The 26,217-nt window shown below is 42.2% G+C and overlaps 1 protein-coding gene across 1 annotated transcript; it reads left to right on the top strand.

The window, feature by feature from the left end:
* On the top strand, positions 1–23,599 carry PNKP (polynucleotide kinase 3'-phosphatase). The gene is made up of 17 exons (XM_073657790.1): positions 1–105; positions 3,143–3,271; positions 4,596–4,642; positions 4,959–5,492; positions 8,057–8,136; positions 9,156–9,213; positions 10,726–10,833; positions 11,564–11,635; positions 11,752–11,800; positions 12,157–12,227; positions 18,358–18,450; positions 19,247–19,343; positions 21,719–21,780; positions 21,888–21,997; positions 22,379–22,466; positions 22,908–22,969; positions 23,272–23,599. Exons 2-17 carry the CDS (start codon positions 3,145–3,147, stop codon positions 23,390–23,392), a joined length of 1,779 nt encoding a protein of 592 aa, XP_073513891.1. The 5' UTR covers positions 1–105; positions 3,143–3,144; the 3' UTR covers positions 23,393–23,599.
* Positions 23,600–26,217: the final 2,618 nt, after the last annotated feature.

The raw sequence follows: 26,217 nt of genomic DNA, 5'->3' as shown, positions 1-26,217 counted from the left end.
CTCAGTTGTGGCGGAATGTTTACTATGCTGCACCCTAAGCGCCACACAGCGGCCAGACGCAGAAGTGAAGAGAAGCGCCGGGCTGCAGAGGTCGGCGTCGCTCAGGTCAGTATCTGGGGAGCTCGGTCGGGCTCGGTCTGTGCGATATCTGCTCACAGACCGCCTTATATAGCGCTGTTGTCTGTCAGACTGCGGTGCATTCCGGGAAATGTAGTTCACAGCGATGTGTTAGAAAGTTGTGGAACCTGAAAGTAGTAAGTCCTGACATGTCCTGCTTCACTGCAGATTGGCTTCATAACCCCCTGCAGCAACTGCACATAACTCCCATCATCCTCCAGGGTGTAAGGTTTCCTCCTAATACACTTTTTATGTCTTTTTTTTGTTTGTTTTGCATTAAAGTTTTAATTTTTTTTATTTTTTTTTAGAATGTGTTTGTAGTGAGATTTTCTTTTTTTTGCATATATACCACCCCAAAAAAGAAAAATGCACCAAAAGTTCCCCCACCCCATTAGGAAAAAAAAACTTGCAAACAATCCCCCTTAGTGTGAATGTACACAAGGGGGGGAGGGGGGGAGGGGGGGGGTGATCAATCAAAGCTTTATTTTTTGCCAGTTTTTCTGCATTAAAAATTCCCAAAATTTTGTTAAAAACTTGCAAATTTACTTCACTTGAGAAGAGTAGGTGGGGAAGTAAGGAATCCAATGTTACCTCTACGAGTTACTGATGGTCTCTCCTGCAAGTGATGATAATCCCACCCCCCCCAATCACCTAAATGCTGAGGCCACTGATTGGCTGCAGGCTAGGTCAGGTGACTCAGGTGACAGTTTTGCTCAAAAATAAAATCTGATTTTTTTTTTTTTTTTAGTATGAACTACTTTCAATTTTAATCTCTTTTTTAAATTTATATATATATATATATATATATATATAAATTTAATTTATTTATTTTTCCTTTGTTTTAGCTAAAATTAATCCCGATAAGTTTAAAGAGTTTGTCCTTTAAACTGCAGCTGCATCCATTCTTTATTGGCTGCCCTGGACTTTTTCTTTCAGCCCCAAAGAGAATGAATAGAGGCATGCCCACAACACTACTTTCTGCTTGGGATAAAAGTGTGCCGTTCTGCAGACTGGCGCAGTTCCCAGCGGTCAGAAACCACCAAGATAATGACACTAATATAACAAAAAAGTCGGGTCCTCCGCAGGCTACAGCCACCTACCAGCAGCACAGACACAGATATTAACCTAGTCTAGCTTAGTGTCACGGAGGAGGCACAGACTCAGATATTAACCCAGTCTAGCTTAGTGTCACGGAGGAGGCACAGACTCAGATATTAACCCAGTCTAGCTTAGTGTCACGAAGGAGGCACAGACACAGATATTAACCCAGTCTAGCTTAGTGTCACGGAGGAGGCAGACACAGATATTAACCAAGTCTAGCTTAGTGTCACGGAGGAGGCAGACACAGATATTAACCCAGTCTAGCTTAGTGTCACGGAGGAGGCAGACACAGATATTAACCAAGTCTAGCTTAGTGTCACGGAGGAGGCAGACACAGATATTAACCAAGTCTAGCTTAGTGTCACGGAGGAGGCAGACACAGATATTAACCCAGTCTAGCTTAGTGTCACGGAGGAGACACAGATATTAACCCAGTCTAGCTTAGTGTCACGGAGGAGGCACAGACACAGATATTAACCTAGTCTAGCTTAGTGTCGCGAAGGAGGCAGACACAGATATTAGCTCAGTCTAGCTTAGTGTCACGGAGCAAGCACAGACACAGATATTAACCCAGTCTAGCTTAGTGTCACGGAGGAGGCATAGACACAGATATTAACCTAGTCTAGCTTAGTGTCGCAAAGGAGGCAGACACCAATATTAACCCAGTCTAGCTTAGTGTCACGGAGGAGGCAGACACAGATATGCTTGCCTCTTACCACGACCACCCCCGATATTCTACTTTGGAGTTTGTCAGACCCATCAGTAGATCACAGAAGGGAACTAGGCTGCTGTGCTTTAGTACCCCTTTCCCCTCCGCACACACACACACACACGTGTCCCCTTCAGTGCCCTCTTCTCCCCAAATCCCCTCTTCTTGCTCTTCTCTTCCTGATGCTCACTCCTGAGAGATGTATTTACTTATTCATAGAATGTTAGAGTTGGAGGGGACCTCCAGGGTCCTTGTGTCCAACCCCCTGCTCAATGCAGGATTCACTAAACCATCTCAGACAGATGTCTGTCCAGCCTCTGAAGACTTCCATTGAAGGAGAACTCATCACCTCTCATGGAAGCCTGTTCCACTCATTGATCACCCTCACTGTCAAAAAGTGTTTTCTAATATCTAATCTGTATCTTCTCCCATTGCTTCTAGTCATTCTTTGTGCAAATGAGAATACAGCTGATTGCTCTACAGTGTGACAGCCCTGGAGATATTTGTAGACCTCTGTCTTCTTTTTAGCTGCCTACAAATATCTCAAGGGCTGTCACACTGTAGAGGGATCAGCTTTATTCTCATTTGCACAAAGAAAGACTAGAAGGAATGGGATGAAACTGAATGTTCGTACCCGGACTCTAACCATTACTTTAAATTAAGAGATATGGTCAACTCTTGTCCTCCAGTAGAAAGTGTTTCCTTTAAGAGGGCGAAATGCACCAATTTCTGTAACGATTCCAAGTATGAGCACGTCCTGACCAGGGATAGAAGCCCCCAGATAGATGTTTTCAGCTCTGCCGGCTGCCAGATGAAAACATTGAATGCTGTACAGCACAGCACTGTCACTGCCAAGTACTGCAGATCTGCTCCTGTTCTCTTGTATGGGTGCTGATGTCTGACACTGCACAACCCACCAATCAGCTGTTACTGACTGCACAATTCTGTTCAATGTGTAGTGCCCACTGCCAAGTACTGCAGATCAGCTATTATTCAAGAAAATTGAAGCTGATCCTCAGTACGCAGCAGCGGCCACTACACATTACGTCCTGTGGAGGTGGGGACTCCTACTAATGTGATATTATTGATCTGCCCTTTAGGTCATCGATATCATAAGCTCGGACAACCCCTTTAAAGGAGATGTGCAAAGTGCAGGTTTGGAATATGTAGCAGTCTCTGGATTAATAGCCTTTTCTCTCTTTCATGATTGCGCAGAGATGAAGTGCCACATTCACAGCACAGGCGGCAAACACAGTCCGATCGAGCTTCCAGATGGAGAAGGAGTCTTCCTGGGAAGAGGACCAGAAACCGGGATCAAAGACCGAAAATGTTCCAAGCAGCAAGGTCCGTCTCCTCCATCTTCTATCCTCATGTTGGGGGCAATGCATGATTCATGAACATAGGTAGTCATTAGCCCCTTAAGCAACCAGACATCTTTCATTTATGGCCAAGAGCCATAACTTTTTTATTTTTTTTGTTCACATATAAGGGCTTGTTTTTTTTGTGGAACAAGTTGGAATTTTGATATAATGTACTGGAAGCCAGGAAAAAAATTCAAAGTGCTGTGAATTGGTGCCGAAAAGAAAAAGAAAATAATTTACATATTTGCAATAAAAATAAAACATTGAGGTTTGCGTCGCCATTTTTTTGGAGACCGGTAACTGTTTCATTTCTCCATCAATGAAGCTTGTTTTTTTCATGTCATGGTGTAGTTTTTATCGATACCATTTTGGGGTACAAACAGTGTTTACATCGCTTTTCATTATTTTGATGTTTTGGGTGACTGAAAACCTGTAATTCTGGCACTTTTAATTCTTTTCTCTGTTTTACAGTGTTTATCAGATGTATTAAATACTTGTACATTTTTATACAGCAGACTTTTATGGTGTTATCGAATGTGATTTGTTTGTTTTTTTCTCTTCAGTGTCTATTTTTAATGCAGGAAAATGGGGGCATTCAATTCCATTTTTTTATTATTATTATTATTTTTTTTTTTTAATAATTGTAAAAAAAATTTTTTGTTGTCTTTTTAGGAACATGAGCCTGTGATAATCTGATCACTTGTTTTGTTTACCAGTCTCCTATGAATACCAACCTATGACTTGGCTTCATAGGAGTACTAACATGGCAGCTAAGGGGCAGGAACCAGCAAATCATCGACACCTTGCGTCATTGGGGAACGGGGGCCTACCCGGGACTGCTCAGTTTCCCCAGGACGTCGCAGTCGCCCCGGGACTGCTCAGTCGCAGTTGCCCCAGGACGTCGCAGTCGCCCCGGGACTGCTCAGTCGCAGTTTCCCCAGGACGTCGCAGTCGCCCCGGGACTGCTCAGTCGCAGTTTCCCCAGGACGTCACAGTCGCCCCGGGACTGCTCGGTCGCAGTCGCTCCGGGACTGCTCATACTCCCCTTGACTGCTCATCTTGAATGATGCTGTCACAGAGTTAAGGCTGTTTTTACATGCAGATGCTTGCTACATGCTACAGTCGGCATCTGACAAGTTTGGTACGGGCTCCATACACCTGAACCCAGTTGTGTGGTGCATGTCACATGTGAGGAAGGAGGTCAAATAAGCCATATAATTTCTGTCTGTGCAAATTTCCTTTTCTATAATGGCTGATAAAATTCATTATAATGAACATGAATCTAATGTGAACTCCTTGTCTTACAGTGGAGCTTGTGGCCAACGTCGAGAAGAAAGTTGTACGTGTCACTCAGGTAAGGAACTCACAAGACCGGAAATCCACCAAGAAATGATATTGGTTGATGTATTCGTAATCTAAGAACAGCTCCAGAGATAATTATTCTGAAAGGCTAATAATTAAAGGGGTTGTCCAGGACTTAGATACTTAGGATTGGTCATCAGATTGGTGGTAACCCAACGAATCGAAGGTAGACCACACTACACGAAGCTGGGAGACCACACCGTGTCGTGGCTACTTCCATTTACTTAGTGTCCAAGCCTGCGGTGGATGAGAATATTTATATTAGATCGCTCTCATTAATTACCTGGTTTTTATTTATTTTTTTATAGCTGGGTTCTAATCCCACCTCAGTCGGCGAGGTGAAGCTGAAGCAGGGAGAGAGCACGTTGATGAATGAGAATCAGACCCTCTATGTGGTGAATTCCTTGCATCCTTACACCGTCGTGTTCAGTAATGTAAGTCCAAGAAGCACTGGAAAACCCAAAGCCGCAAGACCGGGGAACAGAAAGCCCGTGGCTGCCACCGCCTCCCCAAAGAAAACTATTACTGACTTTTTTAATGCATCAACATCAGAAAGCAGCAAAAGGACCAAACGGGAGGAAGACGGCAAGGCCGAGCCGAGCAGCAAGAGGACAAAGCTTCAAGCGTCTGCGCCCAAACCTGAAGAAAACAGCGAGGATTCAGAGGAGGAAGATATTTCTCATAAACTTAGAGAGTTACAGGAAACGGCAGCAAAAGGGAGTAAAATGAGTACTCAAGCATCCAATGACTCCCAGAGAGGCGCTGCCTGCAGCAGAGATAGCTGGGAAGAGCATGGCAAGCTTCTGGTGTTTAACAAGAAGGGGGTGCAGGCGTCTTCTAAGGTACAGCAGTGCATAATTTACCTCTGCGTGCTAGTGTCATGACATCGAAGGGTTATCATTGAAATGAGGTTTTTAGTTCACATATTGATCAAAGTGTGTGAGCCCATCTGCCAGCAGCAAGGCCGGAGTGGCTACCTCCATGGTTCGTGCTCCCTATCCACCCATCTTTCCAAAACGTATTAATCAGAGCGTGGTATAGCTAAGGTCTAGGTGCAGAGAGGGGTTAGGCTGTTAGGTTTAGAGGTGGCCTTGTCACTGGCAGTTGGGCTCATGCATTTTGATCAAAAAGTACTCAATTGATTTGTATGCGGTTTGCAGAGTTTCTTGTTTTTGTCCCACACAGGACACCGTTTTCTGTGTCGGCACGTGACTAGACCTATCTGTAAAAAGGCCTGATTGGCTGCTTAATAATCTTTTTATTTATAAATTGCCAACATATTCCGCAGCGCTTTACAATTCAAACAATTTACAGACATTATGGGCACTGTCTCCATTGGGGCTCACAATCTAGATTCCCTATCAGTATGTCTTTGGAGTGTGAGAGGAAATCGGAGAACCCGGAGGAAACCCAGCAAACACGGGGAGAACATACAACATGTCCTTGGTGGGATTTGAACCCAGGACCCCAGCGCTGCAAGACTGCAGTGCTAACCACTGAGCCACCGTGCTGCTTATATCAATCGCTAAGCCAACTTCCTTCTCTGCCTATGCATTGACTGTCAAAATATGTTGCACAATTTCTCCTGAGTACGCCAATATGTGGTTGAAAACTACTTTTCTCTATCGCTTCATTGGGGGACACAGGAAACCGTGGAAAGCTCAGAAGGGAAGAAACGCCATAATATAGGGCAGATTTTACTGTTATAGTTTGCGGGTGCCATGTCACATTGGCAGAGCCCCTGAGATGCCAGAACAGCAGAATCCCCCATAAGAGACCCCATTTTACAAACTATACCTCTCAATGAATTCATCTATGGGTTAAGTGATCATATTGACACCACAGGTGTGTCACAAAATTTTATACCATTGGGCAGTAAAAAAAAAATAATTACATTTTTACCACAAAAATTTAGTTTTAGCCCCAGATTTTACATTTTCACATAAGTAAATGGGTAAAAATGGCACCAAAATGTGTCCCACAATTTCTGCTGATTGTAGAAATAGCCCATATGTGTCTGTACAGTACTGCTTAGCCACACGGCGAGACTCGGGAGGGACAGAAAGCTATTTGCCTCCTGGAGCGCAGATTTTCCTAGAATAGTTTGTGGACTCCACATACAGAGCCCCTAAGTGCTAGAAGAGCAGAATCCCCCCTCATGTGACCCCATTTTGGAAATTATACCCCTTTGGGAATTTATCTACAAGTGTGGTGAGGATTTTGACTCCATGGGTGTTTTTCAGAAACTAGCAGCAGTGGATGTTGCTGAGTGAAAATTGCAAACTGCTGCTGTAGTGACCAGTACGCTGTAGTGACCAGTACGCTGTAGTGACCAGTATCCTGTAGTGACCAGTATCCTGTAGTCACCAGTACGCTGTAGTGACCAAACATTGTGCCCAGCTCGTGCTTCTGGAGACACGCACCTGTAAATTAGGCAGGCTCTCATCGCTACAGAAATGCCAAACATGTGGATGCTAACTGCAGTTTAGGCACACTGTGGGGCTCAGTAGGGAGGGGGGCATTTGGATTTGGGAGAACAGAATTTGCTGAATTTCTTTTGGGGGGGGCGAGGAGCCATTTCGCTTTTCCAGAGCCTTTGTGCTACCCGTAACGTGGAAGCCCCCTATATTTCCATTGACAGATGACAGACCTGAGTTGGGGCTTTTTTGTGGATTAAGTTGAAGTTTTTATTGGGAAGATTTTACATAACATTTATCCTGTGCTCTATGCTGAGCACTTTCATTAGGGTTTCTATCTAAATCTCTGAGTGACGTGATTCAGATGAAACCCCCAGTGGATCCATTCACTATAATGAGGAAGCAGAGTTACTCTGGACTCCGTCTGTCCTTTGTTCAGTGTTGTTCTTCTCTGTGGACACCGCCTGATCACAGGCCAGACGGCATCCATGGTGCCTCCATCTGCCTCATTTCTTTTTACCACATTTATATCATTTTTTATGTTTTGGCGCTTTTACACAATAAAAACTATTTTCTAGAAAAAATAATTATTTTTGCATCGCTTTATTCTGAGAGCTATAACTATTTTATTTCTCCGCTGACGGAGCTGTATGGTGGCTTGTTTTTTTCGCGGGACAAGATGACGTTTTCAGAGATACCATTTTTATTTACACTCGTATTTTTCGTCTCATTTTAGTCCACTTTTTGTTTGGCTTTATGATGAAAAAGCATCCTTTTTTGACACTTTTTTTTTTTTTTTTTTTTACGGTATTCACTGAAGGGGTTAACTAGTGGGACAGTTTTATAGATCTGGTCATTCCGGAGGTGGTGATACCAAATGTGTGTGTGCTTTATTGATTTATTTTTGTTTTTACATAAATATATGTAATTTTTGGATTAAACGCCCGCGATCAGTCAAGAAACTGTCACCAATATTGTATTGATTGCAGATCGCCGGGTTTGACATTGATGGAACTATTATAACCACTAAGTCAGGGAAGGTCTTCCCGACCAGTGCAGATGACTGGAGGTAAGGGACATATTATGTCTTTTACGTAAAGTGCTTATCCTGCTTCTTATTTTGACGCTAAAACAGATCCTCTGTTTCTTAAAGGGAATATTTCCATCTTCACAAATGTGCATCATCAGATAGAGCTTGTAAATACGAGCAATTTTGCAATTTGCTGATTGTTAACATTTTCAGCCGTTCTTGAGATATTAACGCTTTTTTCTTTTGTTTATATCTCGTTGCCTTGGACACCGACCACCACTGCTAATATGCTAATAAGCAGAACATATGCACTTCTTACGAGCTCTTTCCTATTAGACTAGTACACACTGTTTTAACCCTGGCCAGGATCGCTGTTACCTCCTAATCCTGGGCCATCTTCAGTGCAGCCCTTCCAAGCTAGACAGAAAAAGGTGGTCGGTCTCCTAGGTAACGAGCAGTAAACAAAAGAAAAGTGTTAATATCTCGAGAACGGCTGCAAATTTTAATAAGCAGTAAATTGCTAAATTGTTTGTTTTTACAAGCTCTATCCGAAAGTATCCATCGATGAAGCATTTATTTTAATGGCTGACATGTAATGCCACCGAAAAGCCAGTGTGACTGCACTCTGAAGGGAGTGGTATCTAATAAGACAGCTCTTTTAAATATTTATTAAAATCAACATATGATATAATCACAAAAGGATGGGGAAAAATGAAAACAGAACCAGAGTGCTGCTTTTATTTTTCCATTTTTTTTGTGATTCTGTTGGGGACTGGAGTTAAAGGGTTAATCCCAAAATAGCAAGTTATCCCTAATTCATCAAATCGGTTTGTGCTGCTCCCTTATTTCTGAGTCTGCTAAGCACAAATATAACGTATCCACATAGTGTTCATTTCCCTATTTTTTTTTATTTGATATTATATTGTATTTTTTATATTCTAGAATAATGAAGTGAATTATTCAAATTGGTTTAATCTTCTCAGTGCTCTTTATATTACCATTAAGATGATTCTCTTCTTGCCTAAAATTTCCTTTTTTTTCTTTTTTCTCTCCTGCAGAATTTTATTTCCTGAAATTCCCAAAAAATTGAAAGCGCTTTTGTCAGATGGATATAAGGTGAGTTAGGCTGCTAGTCTCATGCTGACCGGTAGGTAAATCACAGTTTACACTACTGATTTCCCACAGAAAAGCTCTAGTGAAATGCGTTGTGTGCCCTTGATGCGGGTGAATATGGCGTTAATATTATGGTATAGTTATATGTATATATTTATTTATTACGGTGCAGTCGTCTTGTCCCCTTTGCTGAAAAGCACCCCCAAAGTATAATGTTTCCCCCACCATGCTTCACGGTTGGGACGATGTTTTTAGGGTTGTACTCATCCTTCTTCTTCCTCCAAACACGGCGAGTTGAGTTAATGCCAAAGAGCTCAGTTTTTTTCTCATCTGACCACAGCACCTTCTCCCAATAACTCACAAAATCATCCAGGTGTTCATTGGCAAACTTCAGACGGACCTGCACATGTGCCTTTTTGAGCAGGGGGACCTTGCGGGCACTGCAGGATTTTAAACCTTTAAGGCGTAATGTGTTACCAATGGTTTTCTTGGTGACTGTGGTCCCAGCTGCCTTGAGATCATTAACAAGTTCCCCCCATGTAGTTTTAAGCTGATCTCTCACCTTCCTCATGATCAAGGATACCCCACGAGGTGAGATTTTGCATGGTGCCCCAGATCGATGTCGATTGACAGTCATTTTGTATTTCTTCCATTTTCTTACTATTGCACCAACAGTTGTCTCCTTCTCACCAGTGTCTTATTTATGGTTTTGTAGCCCATTCCAGCTTTGTGCAGGTCTATGATCTTGTCCCTGACATCCTTAGAAAGCTCTTTGGTCTTGCCCATGTTGTAGAGGTTAGAGTCTGACTGATTGAGTCTGTGGACAGGAGTCTTTTATACAGGTGACTATGTAAGACAGCTGTCTTTAATACAGGTAACAAGTTGATTAGGAGAGTCTAACTGGTCGGTAGGAGCCAGAACTCATAATGGTTTGTAGGGGATCAAATACTTATTTCTCACAGCAAAATGCAAATAAATATACCTAATTTATACAATGTGATTTTCTTGATTTTTTGGGGGGATATTCTATCTCTCAATGTTAAAATTAACCTTCCCTTAAAATTATAGACTGTTCATGTCTCTGTCAGTGGGCAAACTTACAAAAACAGCAAATACTTATTTCCGCCACTGTATCTATCTATCTATCATCTATCTATCCCATATCTATCTATCTATCCATCTATCATCTATCTATCATCTATCTATCCCATATCTATCTATCCATCTATCATCTACCTATCATCTATCTATCTATCTATCTATCATCTATCTATCCCATATCTATCTATCATCTATCTATCTATCTATCAAATTATATTATTATATATATTTTTTATATATATAATATATTGATAGATATATATACATAGAGTGTAGTATAGTATGGGCACAATATGGAGTTATCATAAAAGATGAACGTGGTGAAGAATAAAAATAAAATCGGATCATTTTCAGCTGCTTTTATTAATGTGAAGGTGGTAGTGTATTTTTCTAATTTTTTTTATGCTCTGTCAGGTCATCTTCTTCACAAATCAGTTGGGAATTAGCCGCGGCAAGCTGAGGCCTGAAGTTTTCAAAGCCAAAGCGGAAGCCATATTGGATGAGTTGGGAATACCCGTTCAGGTTAGTGTAGACCCGTCTGCTTTAAAGGGATTGTCTGCTTTGGACAGCTCAGTTCACATGCTCCTCAAGAAAAGAATGACTTTTAAGCCAACTCCTTCCTGGCACCCATGCAGGCAAACTAATCTACTAGATCCAGAAACAGCAAGTTTTCCTTCTAGGATGTGTTACTCTATCCACAGTGGGCAAGGACAATCTTCTGCCATATGCATCAATGGAGCAGCGTTTACAGTTGCACATCACTCATCTGTCTACAAACTCAGTTCTGCCCTGCTAGTAATTACAAGCACTGCTGTGGAGGGCAGCATGATGTAGTGGCTGAGACCCTGATTCCAGCGATGTGTCACTTACTGGGTTGCTTGCTGCAGTTTTGATAAAATCACAGTTTTCTCTGCTGCAGATCTAGCAGAGCTCGGAATGCTGAGCTCTGTATAACCCCGCCCACACCACTGATTGGTAGTTTATGTACAGTGTACACAGAAAGAAGCCAATCAGTGGTGGGGGGTGTGGCTGGACTACCTGGCTGCAGGTTTACTAGTCCTCTAGTGAAAATTCCTTCTGATTTTATAAAAACTGCAGCAAGCAGCCCAGTAAGTGACACATCGCTGGAATCAGGGTCTCTGCCCCTACATCATGCTGCTCTCAAAAACCTGCTGACAGATTCCCTTTAAGAATACATTTTTAGGTTGCTGTTTAACCTTCCTTAACCCTCTTATATTGTATTTCATTGCAGATTTTTGTGGCGACCGGTATGGGCATCTATCGTAAACCTGTTACAGGAATGTGGGATTACCTGTGTGATAAGGTGAGGCACGTCTATCTGGTTTATTACCAGTCCATGTGGGGAGGGGGGACTATTGCAACAAATACCCGTTATGTGTTTTATAATGTCGGCTTGTTTTTCTGCTTTTTTTTTAATAGGCCAATGATGGGATTGAAGTTAAGAAAGAAGATTGTGTCTACATCGGAGGTAATGATCGGCAGTATTTTACTCGAGCATCGTCAAGATCTCAAACATTTATTCACTAAAGTTATTTAGAAGCAAGGGGTCTCATACTTCAGTAATGTAATGTGACTCGTGGTTGGTTACATTTGCAACCAATGTAAAAATGTAATTTCATCTATTTTTTTTAATAAATGTTACTTACAAATTCTTTTGGTAAACATATACCAATACTGGATGTCAGGACCGGGAACATATTCTTTTATACCATTGTATTAGTGCGTTCATGGTGCGATTAGATATATTAAGCCCATACTGAGTTTTTCCCACAATTAAGAGGTCGTTAATATGTTTTTATTAATAACTTTATTACATCCGCACAGACGCTGCTGGAAGACCTGCAAACTGGGCTCCAGACCGCAAAAAGAAAGATTTCTCCTGCAGCGACCGCTTGGTAAGTCATCGCAGGTCAATTTGCCTTTTTTTTTATCCAACCAGCATTTCACTATATTTTGCTACAATTCCTCACAAAAGAATGAATGAAATGTGAAAAAACTAATAAAAGAAAATTTACACCCTGTTTTAATTAACCTGCAGCTCCAGCGCTCTCATTCTGGTCTTCCCTTCCCATTACTGCAGCAATAACACGCTTACATGACCGCTGCAGTCAGTCACTGGCCTCCGGGAAACGCTGAACACCGAATCGGCAGGGATGGATAGGCAAAAGATGGTGAACAATGGATACACAGCCTTTTTAGTAGATTATCACACTTTATCCACTTTGACAAATTAGTCAGAAATTCCTTTAAGGATATATATATATATATGTATATATATTTTATTTTTAACCAATATAGCCAGAGTTAATAGTACATGGGTGTCCTACTAATTGTTATACCAGGCTAGGGTGGATTTTTGATATGCGCTCCTGATTTAACCCCTTAAGCCCCGAGGGTGGTTTGCACGTTAATGACCAGGCCAATTTTTACAATTCTGACCACTGTCACTTTATGAGGTAATTACTCTGGAACGCTTCAACGGATCCCCCTGATTCTGAGATTGTTTTTTCGTGACATATTGTACTTCATGATTGTGGAAAAATTTCTTCGATATCACTTGCGTTTATTTGTGAAAAAACGGAAATTTGGCGAAAATTTTGAAAATTTAGCAATTTTCAAAATTTGAATTTTTAAGCCCTGAAATCAGAGAGATCTGTCACACAAAAGAGTTAATAAATAACATTTCCCACATGTCTACTTTACATCAGCACAATTTTGGAACCAAAATTTTTTTTTGTTAGGGAGCTATAAGGGTTAAAAGTTGACCAGCGATTTCTCATTTTTCCAACAAAATTTACAAAACCATTTTTTTAGGGACCACATCACATTTGAAGTCACTTTGAGAGGTCTTTATGACAGAAAATACCCAAAAGTGACACCATTCTAAAAACTGCACCCCTCAAGGTGCTCAAAACCACATTCAAGAACTTTATTAACCCTTCAGGTGCTTCACAGGAATTTTTTGAATGTGGAAGAAAAAAAATGAACATTTAACTTTTTTCACAAAAATGTTACTTTAGACCCAATTTTTTTTATTTTCACAGGGGTAACAAGAAAAAATGGACCCCAAAATTTGTTGTGCAATTTCCCCTGGGCACGCAGATACCCAATATTTGGGGAAAAAACACTGTTTGGGCGCACGGCAGGGCTCGGAAGGGAAGGAGCGCCATTTGACTTTTTGATTGTAAAATTTGCTTGAATAATTAGCGGACGCCATGTTGTGTTTGGAGAGCCCCTGTGTGCCCAAACTTTGGAGCTCCCCCACAAGTGACCCCATTTTGGAAACTAGACCCCCCAAGGCACCTTTCTAGATGCATAGTGAGCACTTGGAACCCCCAGGTGCTTCACAAATTGATTCGTAAAAAGTGAAAAAAAAAACACTTTTTCATTTTTACGAATCAATTTGTGAAGCACCTGGGGGTTCCAAGAGCTCACTATGCATCTAGATAGGTGCCTTGGGGGGTCTAGTTTCCAAAATGGGGTCACTTGTGGGGGAGCTCCAATGTTTGGGCACACAGGGACTCTCCAAATGCAACATGGTATCCGCTAACAAATTTGAATGGAAAATCGGCTCAAATTGTTAGCGGACACCACGTTGCGTTTGGAGAGCCCCTCTGTGCCCAAACTTTGGAGCTCCCCCACAAGTGACCCCATTTTGGAAACTAGACCCCCCAAGGCACCTTTCTAGATGTATAGTGAGCACTTGGAACCCCCAGGTGCTTCACAAATTGATTCGTAAAAATGAAAAAGTGAAAAAAAAAACACTTTTTCATTTTTATGAATCAATTTGTGAAGCACCTGGGGTTCCAAGTGCTCACTATGAATCTAGATAGGTGCCTTGGGGGGTCTAGTTTCCAAAATGGGGTCACTTGTGGGGGAGCTCCAAAGTTTGGGCACACAGGGGCTCTCCAAACGCAACATGGTGTCCGCTAACAATTTGAGCCGACAATTTGTTAGCGGATATCATGTTGCATTTGGAGAGCCCGTGATGTGCCTAAACAGTGGAGCTCCCCCACAAGTGTCCCCCTTTTGGAAACTATACCCCTCAAGGATTTTATTAAGGTGTATAGTGAACATTTTGAACCCAGAGGTACGGCACAGAATTTGTTTACATTTGGTCATCATATTGAATAAGTTGCATTATTCTTGAGCGCAAGTGCTCGCTACTTGAGTTTGCATCAGGTACTCAGGTATGCACCATGTACAGCGTGTGCTCGAGTGACATGCTCGAGTCCCTGCTCCGCATATTTCACGGTTATTAGACACCCAAAAAAAAACATGCGGGGATCGCTCGTGCATGGCAGGCAATCCCCGTAAAGTTTTTTTGGCCGCGAAGCATATGGGGCAGAGACTCGAGCATGTCACTCAAATACCCATGATACTCAATGCATACCAGAGCACCCGATGCAAACTCAAGTAGCGAGCACTTGCGCTCAACACTAGTCGCCATATCGTCATCTTTTTTTCTTACTTTTGAAAAAAATCCCAACCCCAGCCCTAGCCCTAGCACAACCCTAGCCCTAGCACAACCCTAGCCCCAGCACAACCCTAGCCCCAGCACAACCCTAGCCCCAGCACAACCCTAGCCCCAGCACAACCCTAGCCCCAGCACAACCCTAGCCCCAGCCCTAACCCTAGCACAACCCTAACCATAGCACAACCCTAGCTCTAGCACAACCCTAGCCCCAGCACAACCCTAGCCCCAAACCCAGCCCTAACCCTAGCCCAATCCTAACCCAAGAGTTTATTTTTGACGCCGTTCCTTGTGCGGTATAAGTGATTAGACGACTTTATTCTTCAGGTCGGTGTGATTACAGCAATACCAGAATCATATGGGGTTTTTATGACTGACAGCTGTCACACACTAAAAGACGCATTTTTTGTAAAATCTAGTTTTTGCATCGCCATATTTTGAGAGCTATAATTTTTCCAGATTTTGGCAGACAGTCATGTGGCGGCTCGTTTTTTGCGGGATGACTTGACGTTGTTATTGGTGCCATTTTCAGGCACGTGACATTTTTTGATCGCTTTCTATTCCGATTTTTGGGAGGCAGAATAAACGAAAACCAACAATTCAGGAATTGTTTGTTTGTTTTTTTTTTTATTCTGTTCCGCGTGTGGTAAAATTGATGAGGTAGCTTTATTCTTCGGGTCAGTACGTTTACAGCGGTACCACATTTGTATCATTTTTCTATGTTTTGGCGCTTATACACAATAAAAGCTATTTTATAGAAAAAAATATTTTTTAGCATCGCTTTATTCTGAGAGCTATAACTTTTTTATTTTTCGGCTGATGGAGCTGTATGGCGGCTTGTTTTTTGCGGGACGAGATGACGTTTTCAGCGGTACCATTTTTATTTATACGCGTCTTTTTGATCGCGTGTTATTCCACTTTTTGTTTGGCGGTATGGTGATAAAGCATTGTTTTTTGCTTCGTTTTTTTTTTTTTTTTTTTTTTACCGTGTTCACTGAAGGGGTTAACTAGTGGGACAGTTTTATAGGTCAGGTTGTTCCGGACGCGGCGATACCAAATATGTGTACTTTTATTGTTTTTTTTTTTTTTTTTTTTTTTTTTTTTTTATAATAATATTTATTGATGGGTACTTTATATTTTTATTTTTGGTGGATTATTTTTTTTATTTTTTTTTTATATTTTTGCAATTTTTTTTTTATTTTTTTCCACTTTCAGACAGTTTATACACTCTATTACTTTGTCCCACTCTGGGACTTTCACTTTTTTTTTTTCTGATCGCCTGCATGGCACAGGAATGCAGCACCATCCCTATGCCATGCAGGCTATCAGCGGTGCACAGTGTGAAGATTGTTTGGAGATGCACTGCGCATGTCCAAACAATCTTCCTGCTGTCTGGTGACCCGGATGTTGTCATGACGACATCGGGTCGTCATGGCAACACCCAGGAAGCCTTTGCAGACTGCGCTGGAAGCCGGAAGAGGATGTGAGTATCGGCGATCACCTCCCCTTGCCCCCGCAATGTCGCGATCGACTTCGATCGCAGGGGTTAATGTGCTGGGAGCGGTGCAGGACCGTTCCCTGCACATAGTACCGGGTGTCAGCTGTGACAATCAGCTGACACCCGGCGGCGATCGCGCCCGCACAGCCTGTGTGCGCGCGCGATCGCGATGACGTACTAATACGGGTCTGGCTCTTAAGTCACAGGGCACAGATGCGTATTAGTACGTCAGATGTTATTAAGGGGTTAAACACGATCCGAGAGATCTCAAGAAACAGTAATTTAATGTCAACGCGTTTCAGAGTCCATCTGACTCCTTCCTCAGGACATCCACATCTAGCAACAGTTATGTATTTTTCTCGGTTGCTTCATTGGGGGATACAGGAGCTACGGGTTAATATCCTGCCACCTTGAGGCTGACAGTAAAAATACATCTTAGAAAATGCGCCCTACACTACTCCTTGGAAGCTCGCCCCCAGTTATTCAGTTTAGTGTCATTCGGAGGCAGAAATAGGTCTAAGGCTGTGTGCCCACGTAGCGTTTTTCAAGCGTTTATGCTGCGGAATTTCCGCAGCATAAACGCTTGTGAAACGCTAGGTAATCCGCACCCCATGGTCCCCAAGGGGATTCCGCATGTTCTATGCACATGCTGCGGATTTTTCCGCAGCGTTTATGCAGCGTACAAAAATCCGCAGCATGTCATTTAATTTTGCGGAAGCGCAGCGGAACTCCCGCCATTGACTTGCATTGAGACACATAGAAACCGCGACTGTACATTTTTACAAGCGGCTTCTATGCGTCTCTGTGCGGATGGTACCCAGTTCTGGAGGAGAGGAGACTCTCATCGAGACCTGGGTACCATTGTACCTGTAAAAAAAGAATAAAATAACAAATAAAGTTTATACTCACCTGTCCGAAGGTTTCTCTCTGAATGCCGGCATCGCTTGAGGACCTGCGGTGACGTCACAGTCATGTGACCGCAGGCCCTTCACCGCTCTGTCTCGCGATATGCCGGCAGCCGGGAACCAGACAGGAACGAGCGCTGCTGCAGCCACGCCGGGGCATCGGGGGTGAGTATAGCTTTATTTGTTTTCATTTTTACGGTTCACACTGTATAAATCCATGCTGTTTGCATGGATTTATACAGTGTGACCTAGTTGTCAAGCACTTTCCAAGTGATGCTATCGCCTGGAAAGCGCTTGTCAATCTGCATGCGGAAACGCATGTGAACCCGCATGTGGATCCGCATATATTCTGCTGGAAAAATGCATGCACAATCTGCATGCGTTTTTTTCTGCCAGGGAGATGCAGAAATGCTGCAGAAATTTTCTGCTTCATTTCTGCATCGTGGGCACATAGCCTTAGTCTCAGAACTGTCATAGCTTTGATTAGGAGTTAACCTTCTCTCTTTGTGGAGCTCTTACCTTTGCGTCTATGGATGCAAGTCTTAGCAGAGTGATGGCTATTCTCCTTTCTTAGTTTTCCCACCGCATGGACAGCTTTACAATGTTCCATGGTTCCTGTGTCCTCCAATGTAGCAACCGAAAAATAATGATTTTTGATACTCACCGTAAAATCTCTTTCTCCGTCACTTCATTGGGGGATATAGAATCCTCCTTTGTTTTACTTTTTTGATTTTGTGTTTGCCACCAAGGTGTAGCCTGGTAGCGAAGAGTCAGATTTATTTTTTTTCTAAGATATATTTTTAGTGTCAGCCTCCAGGATTCAGCAAAATAACCCATGGTTGGATTTTACAGTGAGTACCAAAAATCTTCATATCGAGTGCTGCTCACTTCCTCATCAGATCTGAGGGGGGCTAATGATGTTGCTACCAAACACACTTACCGAGATGCTTGTTCATGTCCTGTTCATTAGGATAGGATGATACCTGATGTGTCTCGGTAGGTGTGTGGGGCGTAACGTCATTAGCACCGGATAAACCCTTTTAATGTTGTTTAATGGATCAACGTTCTAATTCCTTGAGATTAATGACATAGATATCACGGGTAAGCTGACGTGTTGTGTGTGTATAGTAACGTGTAATATTCTATAGTTCGCAGTGAACATCGGCATAAACTTCTACACTCCAGAAGAGTTTTTCCTTGGTTGGAAAAAAGCTACATTTCAACAACTGACCTTTGATCCTGTAAGTTGGGTGAGGGGGGAGTATGTATTTTTTTTCCATAATTCAATTTTCAATGTCATTGTCTGCCCCTGAATTCACTGAAAATCTGCGTAAGTGCCCAACAAAATCTATATGTGTTACATGTGGATTTCACCCTGTGCACTCTGTGAGAGGTGAGTGCAGCGCTGGCTTTCTGCCTCTATCTCTGCCGCTGCAGTAGCTTCTGTTCAAGAGGTTATCAAGGGCGGTGATAGAATCAGGGTGAGTGACAGCAGCACTTCTCCCTGGATGTAAAGCTAGATAGTTAGAAAATACATTTTAAGTGCTGGATCACCCATTTAAATGATTAATTCTGGCCGGCTGAGCCTTTCTACATACTGTCTATCTGCAGCTACAAAAAATAATAACTAAATAAAACTGCCCAGACTGAAATCTGTGGTGAAAATCTACAACATATGCTCCTATTTTTTTTTTCAATGGGTAGGGACAGTGCTTTGAAATCCTTATCTACATATATTGTACTGTGAATTACAGAGGATTTGTGGTGCATAATGCGTACTGCAAATCCTCAGCAATTCCACCTCATCTGGCCTAGGAATAAATCGCTGGGTCAGTTAATAGTGATCACAAATCATAAAGTCACTTTTATCAGCATCCAACCTCTGTACATGTTCCTTATTGGGGTATATAGATGGCCGGGAGCCCCCTATAAGTGGAGAGACATTAGTATCCATCCATGATTTGACAGGTCAGGTGTTCATTGGAACTGCATTTTCTGTTCTTGCTATATGTTGATCGTCTCCTGTTCTGCCTACAGAAAGCTCTGGATCCCAATGGTCCGCCCTACGAGCCGGCATCTTCCTCGCTGGTGTCATCATCTGTAGAAGTTGTAGTAACAGTTGGCTTTCCTGCAGGTAATTATTATATTATGTCCTCTGCAGAGAAGGGTCATGGTTGCATAAGTTTGTAGGACTTTTTGTTTTTAGTGAAATAAGATCACAAAACCATTCTGCATGTCACACCAGCACTACTGCGCCTCATGGAGAAGCGGAGGTGCCGTTGCTATACATTAGGGTCTAAGGAGGTTCGTGTCTCCTTGTTGAGAACGATTTGTAAGGAGACTTTTAATTAAAAGGACTTGAACTCTAGTGTCACCTACTGGAAGTAGAAGTCCTAAAAGTCAATGTCGACCCTTTAACGAGCCTTGCAACATGCCTTAGGATAAGAAGCCAAACCAGACACTGCCATTTGTAGATACATGTTTCGAGTATGTTTGCCCCTCATCAGTACAAAGCAAGAGGCTGCTCTTGTAGCCAAGTTAGATCTCTTGCTTTGCACTGATGAGGAGCAAGAAACCTGAAACCCGTGTCTGGTGTGCTTTTTATCCTAAATCATGTGGCAAAGCTCGTTAAAGTGTAGCTATGAACTTTCCAGTAGATGGCGCTAGAGTGCCTGTTTTCTTTCTCTCTGTAGAGGTGATTTGCACATACATTAGGAGGACTGGTGGGGTGTATAGAGTTGGCTAATAGTGGCTATCATGAGTGTGGATGTAATGAGATCATGGGACATCAGGGGCCATGCTCCTGCAGGACGGACCCGTGATGTAATTCCAAATTAAATATGGAGACACTTTCTGGGCCGCCGGCCAGCGATGAGGTATACTATGAGCAAATTATATTTCAGAAAATACTGACAACTTTAATTGAAGTGGTAATGATGAAATTCCATCTGGCAGAACAGTATTATTTTCTGCAATATGTTGTTTATGCATTTTGTATATTTTCAATAGACTGTAGGGTGCGATGTGTGAGTAGTAGTGCACACACTAGTACAGCTGTATGACACGGCAGGACAGAGGTCATCTGCTGTGGTCCAGCTAAGAAGCAGTCAGTGGGGTTCTTGGAAGAACAGGGTTTATATATCTATTCAGCAGACAGAGCTCCAAGTTCCCTGCGAAGACAGAGTTAAAGGGATGGTCCGGCATCTCTAACTATCCTTAACCACTTTTGTAATTTCTTTTATTACATAACACCATATGCTTTTCCAATATCTATCTAATCTCTAAATGTGTGTTTTTTTACTGTACTTTCTGTGACATTTTGTTTGCGAGGAGTCTCAAACATGTTGTCACAGGAAGCTGGGGCTGCACTCACTCCCTGCAGCATCCACCACCCCTCCTAGAACAAGACATGGGGCAGTTCTACAGTTACATAGGTTGAAAAAGACCTAGGTCTATCAAGTTTAACCTTTCTCCACTAATTATACATTTTTGTCACAAAATTATCTGTTACCCACTAGTCTCTTGCCCCCTCTTAAGACATCAAGGATGATGGACGCTGTGTGAGAGATGAGTGCAGCGCTGGCTCTCTGCTTCTATCTTTGCCACCGCAGTAGCTTCTGTTAAAGAAGATGTCATCAGGCGCAGTGATGGGAGCATGGTTAATGACAGCAGTGCTGCCACCTGGGTGTAAAGATAGATAATTAGAAAATACATTTTAAGTGCTGAATCACCCCTTTAAATGAGTTGTTCTTGCTGTCTGAGCCTTTCTACATAATGTCTAATTATAAAAGTTATGACCGCTGAAAAGTATACAGGCAAAAATAAAAAAAACGCCTGTCATTGAGACTTTTTCAGGTCCGGTTATTAGAGCTGTCCACCTTTTGGGGACTATTTTTTTTTTTTGTTTGTATTATGTATTTTTTGCTAAAAATCATTTTTGTAATTGGGTTATGTTAAAAATGTTGCACATTCAGCCTTCTATAGCTCCCGTGTTGCACTGTATATTGCTGAGACAAAAATGCTATGTGGCCCTCACTATGAGGGTGCACAATTAGGACTCCACTCTAATACTTTTGAAGAAAAAATTGGCACTATATTGCTGGCTGCAGAATGGGTTAACTGAGAATCCATCAGTGAACTCAATCTGAAGGTCCAATGGGAGAGTTAAAAACTTTTTTTTTGAGTGCCTCGCATCTGATTGATGACCACAGACCACATCAAAGTTAAATCTGCATCAAAACAAAGCAAAATGGTGCAAAATTTGTAATGAAACCCAGTTGCAAAACTAATTTGTAGTCACAAACACATGCATTTAAGTAGAAAAAAATAGAGCTGGACAACCCCTTTAAGGGGCTAAAATATATTGGGTCCTGACTACTCATATAGTGTAGGAGTTGCAGTTTTTTCATGGTGCGGAACTGCATCGACACAGAATTTTTTATCCTAAAAATGACGTTAAAAGATTAACTCTTGGCAAGACAAGTCAAAAAACTTTTATTTTTTACCTAGCTGGAAAATCGACTTTTATTAAAGAAAACCTGGTGCCCAAAGGTTATGTCTATGCCAACAGGGTGAGTAGACAGGAAATTGTGTAATAATGAGTATATCGCTTGCTATGTTGTAGGAGAAAGTAGAAATTCATTCACTGATTTTCCTGACTGGCTTATGTCTGTTTTAGGACACCCTTGGAACGTGGCAGAAGTGTGTCGCGGCCTGTGAGGAAGCTCTGAAAAACAAAAAGAGTATAGTAATAGATAACACCAACCCTGACCTGGAATCTCGCGGCCGGTTAGTAATGCATTTTCACTCTTTTAGTATGTATATTTATTCATTTTCTTAAAACTTTGCGTTATGTTATCCCTCTGCTGTTCCTCCTGGAAATGAGTGACAACCCTGGTTCACGAGGCACGTTCAGATACTGTACAGTTCTTGCCGACATATTGATAAGGAAAACTATAAAATCCTTGCTTACATTTCCAGGAGGTATAACAGAGGAACAGTACTGCCCAGAAGTGTTAAAAGAGATGCTTCAGCATTGTTTTACCATAAGAATAAAAAGTTTTTTACCGAAAGATACATGTCAGGAGAGTAAAGCTGTGATTTTTAAGTTACAAGATGCAATTGCCTGCATGCAGATTGGTAAGGTGATCTACCCCTATAATCTCTCAGGTACATCAACTGTGCAAAGAATGCAGGCGTTCCGGTCCGTTGCTTCTTCTTCGTAGCACCCATCGAGTTGGCTAAGCACAACAATCGGGTAGGTGTGAGTACTTAGTCTCACAGATATCTTAAAGAGAGCCTGTCACCTGGTCTTAAGTGGCCAGTATTTTAATCTTATTTTATTTCTGCTTCTCCCCTGATTATTCCATTTTTTGTTTTTTTTAAATCCGCTTTACGGTTCCTGAGATATGGGCCTTTTTATTCAATTCCAATTTTTACGGTATTTACCAAGGGGTGTGGCTCAGAATCCTCAGGGGCGTGTCTATTGGCTCCTCTGCTATTGAGCCCCGCCCCTCTGGTAGCAATAAATAAAAGGAGGCTCATATCTCTGGGACTGTATGGCGGATTTTAAAAAAGAAAAAAGGGAATTACTCAGAGGAACAGCGGGAATAAAATAAAAAGCAACCTCTGTTCACTTTTGACCTGGCGATGGGTTGTCTTTAAGGCTCGACATAGCAATTCTTTTATCTCTTCACAGTTCCGGGAGATGACCAGTAAAGGACACGTGTCAGTAAACGACATGGTCATGAATAGCTACAAGTAAGTTAATAATAAGAACACTAGTAACTGTGCCAGTAATTTCCATATTTTATGATATTGTAGCCGAGTGATGGGGCTCAGTTGAAATACCAAATATATTCATTGGTGGACACAGAAACCATGGGATAGTCTGCGTCCCCCAATGAAGACTACGAAAAACAGTGAGTACCAAAAATCCACTTTTACCGAACAACCCCTTTATAGGTAGACTTTCCGTTTTCGCACTTTAAATAAGCCGTATAAAACTTTTATTTTTTATTTACTCCATATTTCTTTTTGTTTGTTTTTTTATGTCCGCACAGAAGTAAATTTGTGGCTCCCTCTCCGACCGAAGGTTTCAGTGAAATTCTCAAAATCAATTTTGTGCCAAATTTCAAGGATCCGGATCTCAAAGCGCTGTATCATCAGTTCTCAGAGGGCTGAGATTCGTCTCCCACAATACGGGAGCAGCCGTCGTTTTTAGTTTACATGTAAGCACCCTTATTTGCTCCTTGGATAATCAGGGCCACGTGATTGCACTGTCTTACCACTGGGCGGCGCCGTTGATTTGCAGAATTTGATGTTTGTTTTTTTTTCTAATCCTCATTGTTCTTATTGATGAATAAATATAATGATCCAATCCAAAAAGAATCGCTGTTATTATTAATATGGAAGTGATTATAGCCATTACCGGGACTGACCCTCAATTACAGCACTGAATGACACCTTATGTCTTCTTGACATGATTCATTCCTTGGCTCGCGCACAAGCTTTTGAGATCGCTCAAATATGTTCCCCCTTAATGCAGGCACTTAATAAACATTGGAACATTTTCTCGGCAGATTAGAAAAAAAACCTGAATTTTTCACAGATTCCTAATGGAACACATTGACAATGTGCCGTCATCAGGAATATCAAGAAGACTGGGTTTTAGGCTACGGGATGGAGGGAGGGGGCGGTATGCATCTCCTGCAACTTCCTTAAGGCTATGTGCCCACATAGCAGATTTGATGCAGAGCGTTTTTGCCTCTCTCTGGCAGAAAAAAACGTATGCAGATTTACATGCAGATTTACATGCGTTTTTTCTGCCAGAGAGAAGCGTTTTTCAGCATTTTTACATGCGTTTCCGCATGCGTTTTTTCAAGCAGCTATCCAAGTGATTTTGAGCATCACTTGGAAAGTGCTTGACAAGTAGGTCACACAATATAAATCCATGCAATCGGCGTGGCTTTATATTGTGTGACCAACTTAGATGCTTTAAATGCTGCATCTATAGTAAAAAAAAAGTTAAAAATAAAAAAAAACCTGTATACTCACCTCTCCAGTCTGCTCCCAGCGGCGTTCTCTCTCCTCGACGTCCCGCGGTGTACTGCCAGGACCTGCGGTGACGTCATTTAGTCAGCTGATGGTCACGCGACCATCACCTGACCGCTGACGTCAGCTGTCGCGTGACCATCAGCTGACTAAATGACGTCACCGCAGGTCCTGGCAGTACACCGCGGGACGTCGAGGAGAGAGAACGCCGCTGGGAGCAGACTGGAGAGGTGAGTATACAGGTTTTTTTTTATTTTTAACTTTATTTCTTTTTTTCACCGCGTGGTAGCCGGGATGAAGAGGAGTTGTAGTCTCCTCTTCATCCTGGGTACCACACGCACCGCGATTACGCTGCAAATTCGCGGCCATTGAATTTAATTGAAACGCAGCAAATCCACATATACCTGCGGGTTTGCTGCGTTTCAATGTTCCTCAATGGCCGCAAATTTGCTGCGTAATCGCGGTAGAAATGGTCATGCTGCGTTTTGGAACGAAATGCAAATTCGGCACGCTAATTAGTGCATCATGTGCACAGCACATCCAAATTCACATTGCTTTGCATAGCAGACGGTTTTACAAGTGTTTTCGCAGCTGTAAAAACGCTACAAAAACGTTACTTGGGCACATGGCCTAAGGGGGGCAAACAGAATAGGTGATATATGATCGGGTCTGACCGCAAGGACCCCCAGAGAGTGGGATTCCCGAAGTTCCCTGTGAACGAAGTAGAGGTGTCCGTGTAGGATTACTGCTCTGTTCATGGGACCTTACATGTGCACAATCGTTCCTTTTACAATGTGCACATGGGAATCACTGTTCTCATGTAAAATGATGTTCTCAGCGGTCAGACTCCCATCCTCACCCGTCCTGATAAATGCTGTTCTTGGGGAGTCTGACAGATGTCCGCTAGTTCCAGGCTTAGGCACAAAGTGACGTGCACCTTGCCACAAATCTTACTCCGATCCCTGCTGGAGTAAGATTTGTGGCAAACGATGCACCTCGTAATGTCTCTGCTACGCCCACTTTGTCAGAACTTGTCGAAAAACTCTAAAAGTGGCAAAAAAAATTTGCAACCTCAAGTTTGCAACTTTTCAAAGCTTTTTAATCTAGAATTTGGCAAAAAAAAAGCTTTCATGAATGGGTACCTATGTGTGTGAAACTGTTGCTGAAAGTGCCCCTGTGCAGAGAAAATAAAAAACTCATTCTCAGATTTTCCGAGAGGTCTCAGAGGTTGGACCCCCAGCGATCATTAATAATTGCAATGCACCATCATTTAGATAGATAGGAAGACACTGGCAGTAAAAGATCCTAAAGCTCATCACAGCAGCCAGTTTCTCCAGGCCTTAGTGGAAAAAGTTCTGCAAGATTACAAACTCAAAAAGAACAGGTTCTTGCTATTGTAACGGACAATGCTTCAAACATGATAAGTACAATTACTGATGAACGAGAGTAATGAACAACAGCTAGAAGAAAATGTAGGATTCAGTATGTTTGAGATGGAAGGCGACAGTGCTGTTCATGTAACTGAGGAACAAACTGATATTACAACAGAAGAACAGCAAAATTATACTTTAGAAATAGATGATCTTGTTGATGCTGCTTCACACCTCTTTCCTATTCATCACATGCGCTGTGTTGTGCACACGCTGCAGCTGGCAATAAGAGATAGTCTGCAAGAGAAGAGAGACATGCTGGAAATCTGATTGGAAAAGTGAGGAAATTGGTTATTGCCGCCAGAACCCCTAAAATTGATTCCATCTTGAAGAGACGTGCTGGGAAAGGGGCAATTGTCGATCAAGCCACTCGGTGGGGCAGCACTTATTTAATGATTGAGTGATTGCTTGAACTAAAACCGTTTCTTATAGATATGGCGGACCCTCAGGTAACCCTAAATGAAGGTCAATGGACACAGGTGGCTGAATTGAAGGAATTGCTTCATCACCCATTTACCGTGACTA

The sequence above is a fragment of the Phyllobates terribilis genome, unplaced genomic scaffold (assembly GCF_046119375.1).
Source record: "Phyllobates terribilis strain yellow unplaced genomic scaffold, ASM4611937v1 Scaffold_12__6_contigs__length_324123572, whole genome shotgun sequence".
In the NCBI taxonomy this organism is placed as follows: domain Eukaryota; kingdom Metazoa; phylum Chordata; class Amphibia; order Anura; family Dendrobatidae; genus Phyllobates; species Phyllobates terribilis.
This window is presented reverse-complemented; position numbering and strand designations above follow the sequence as displayed.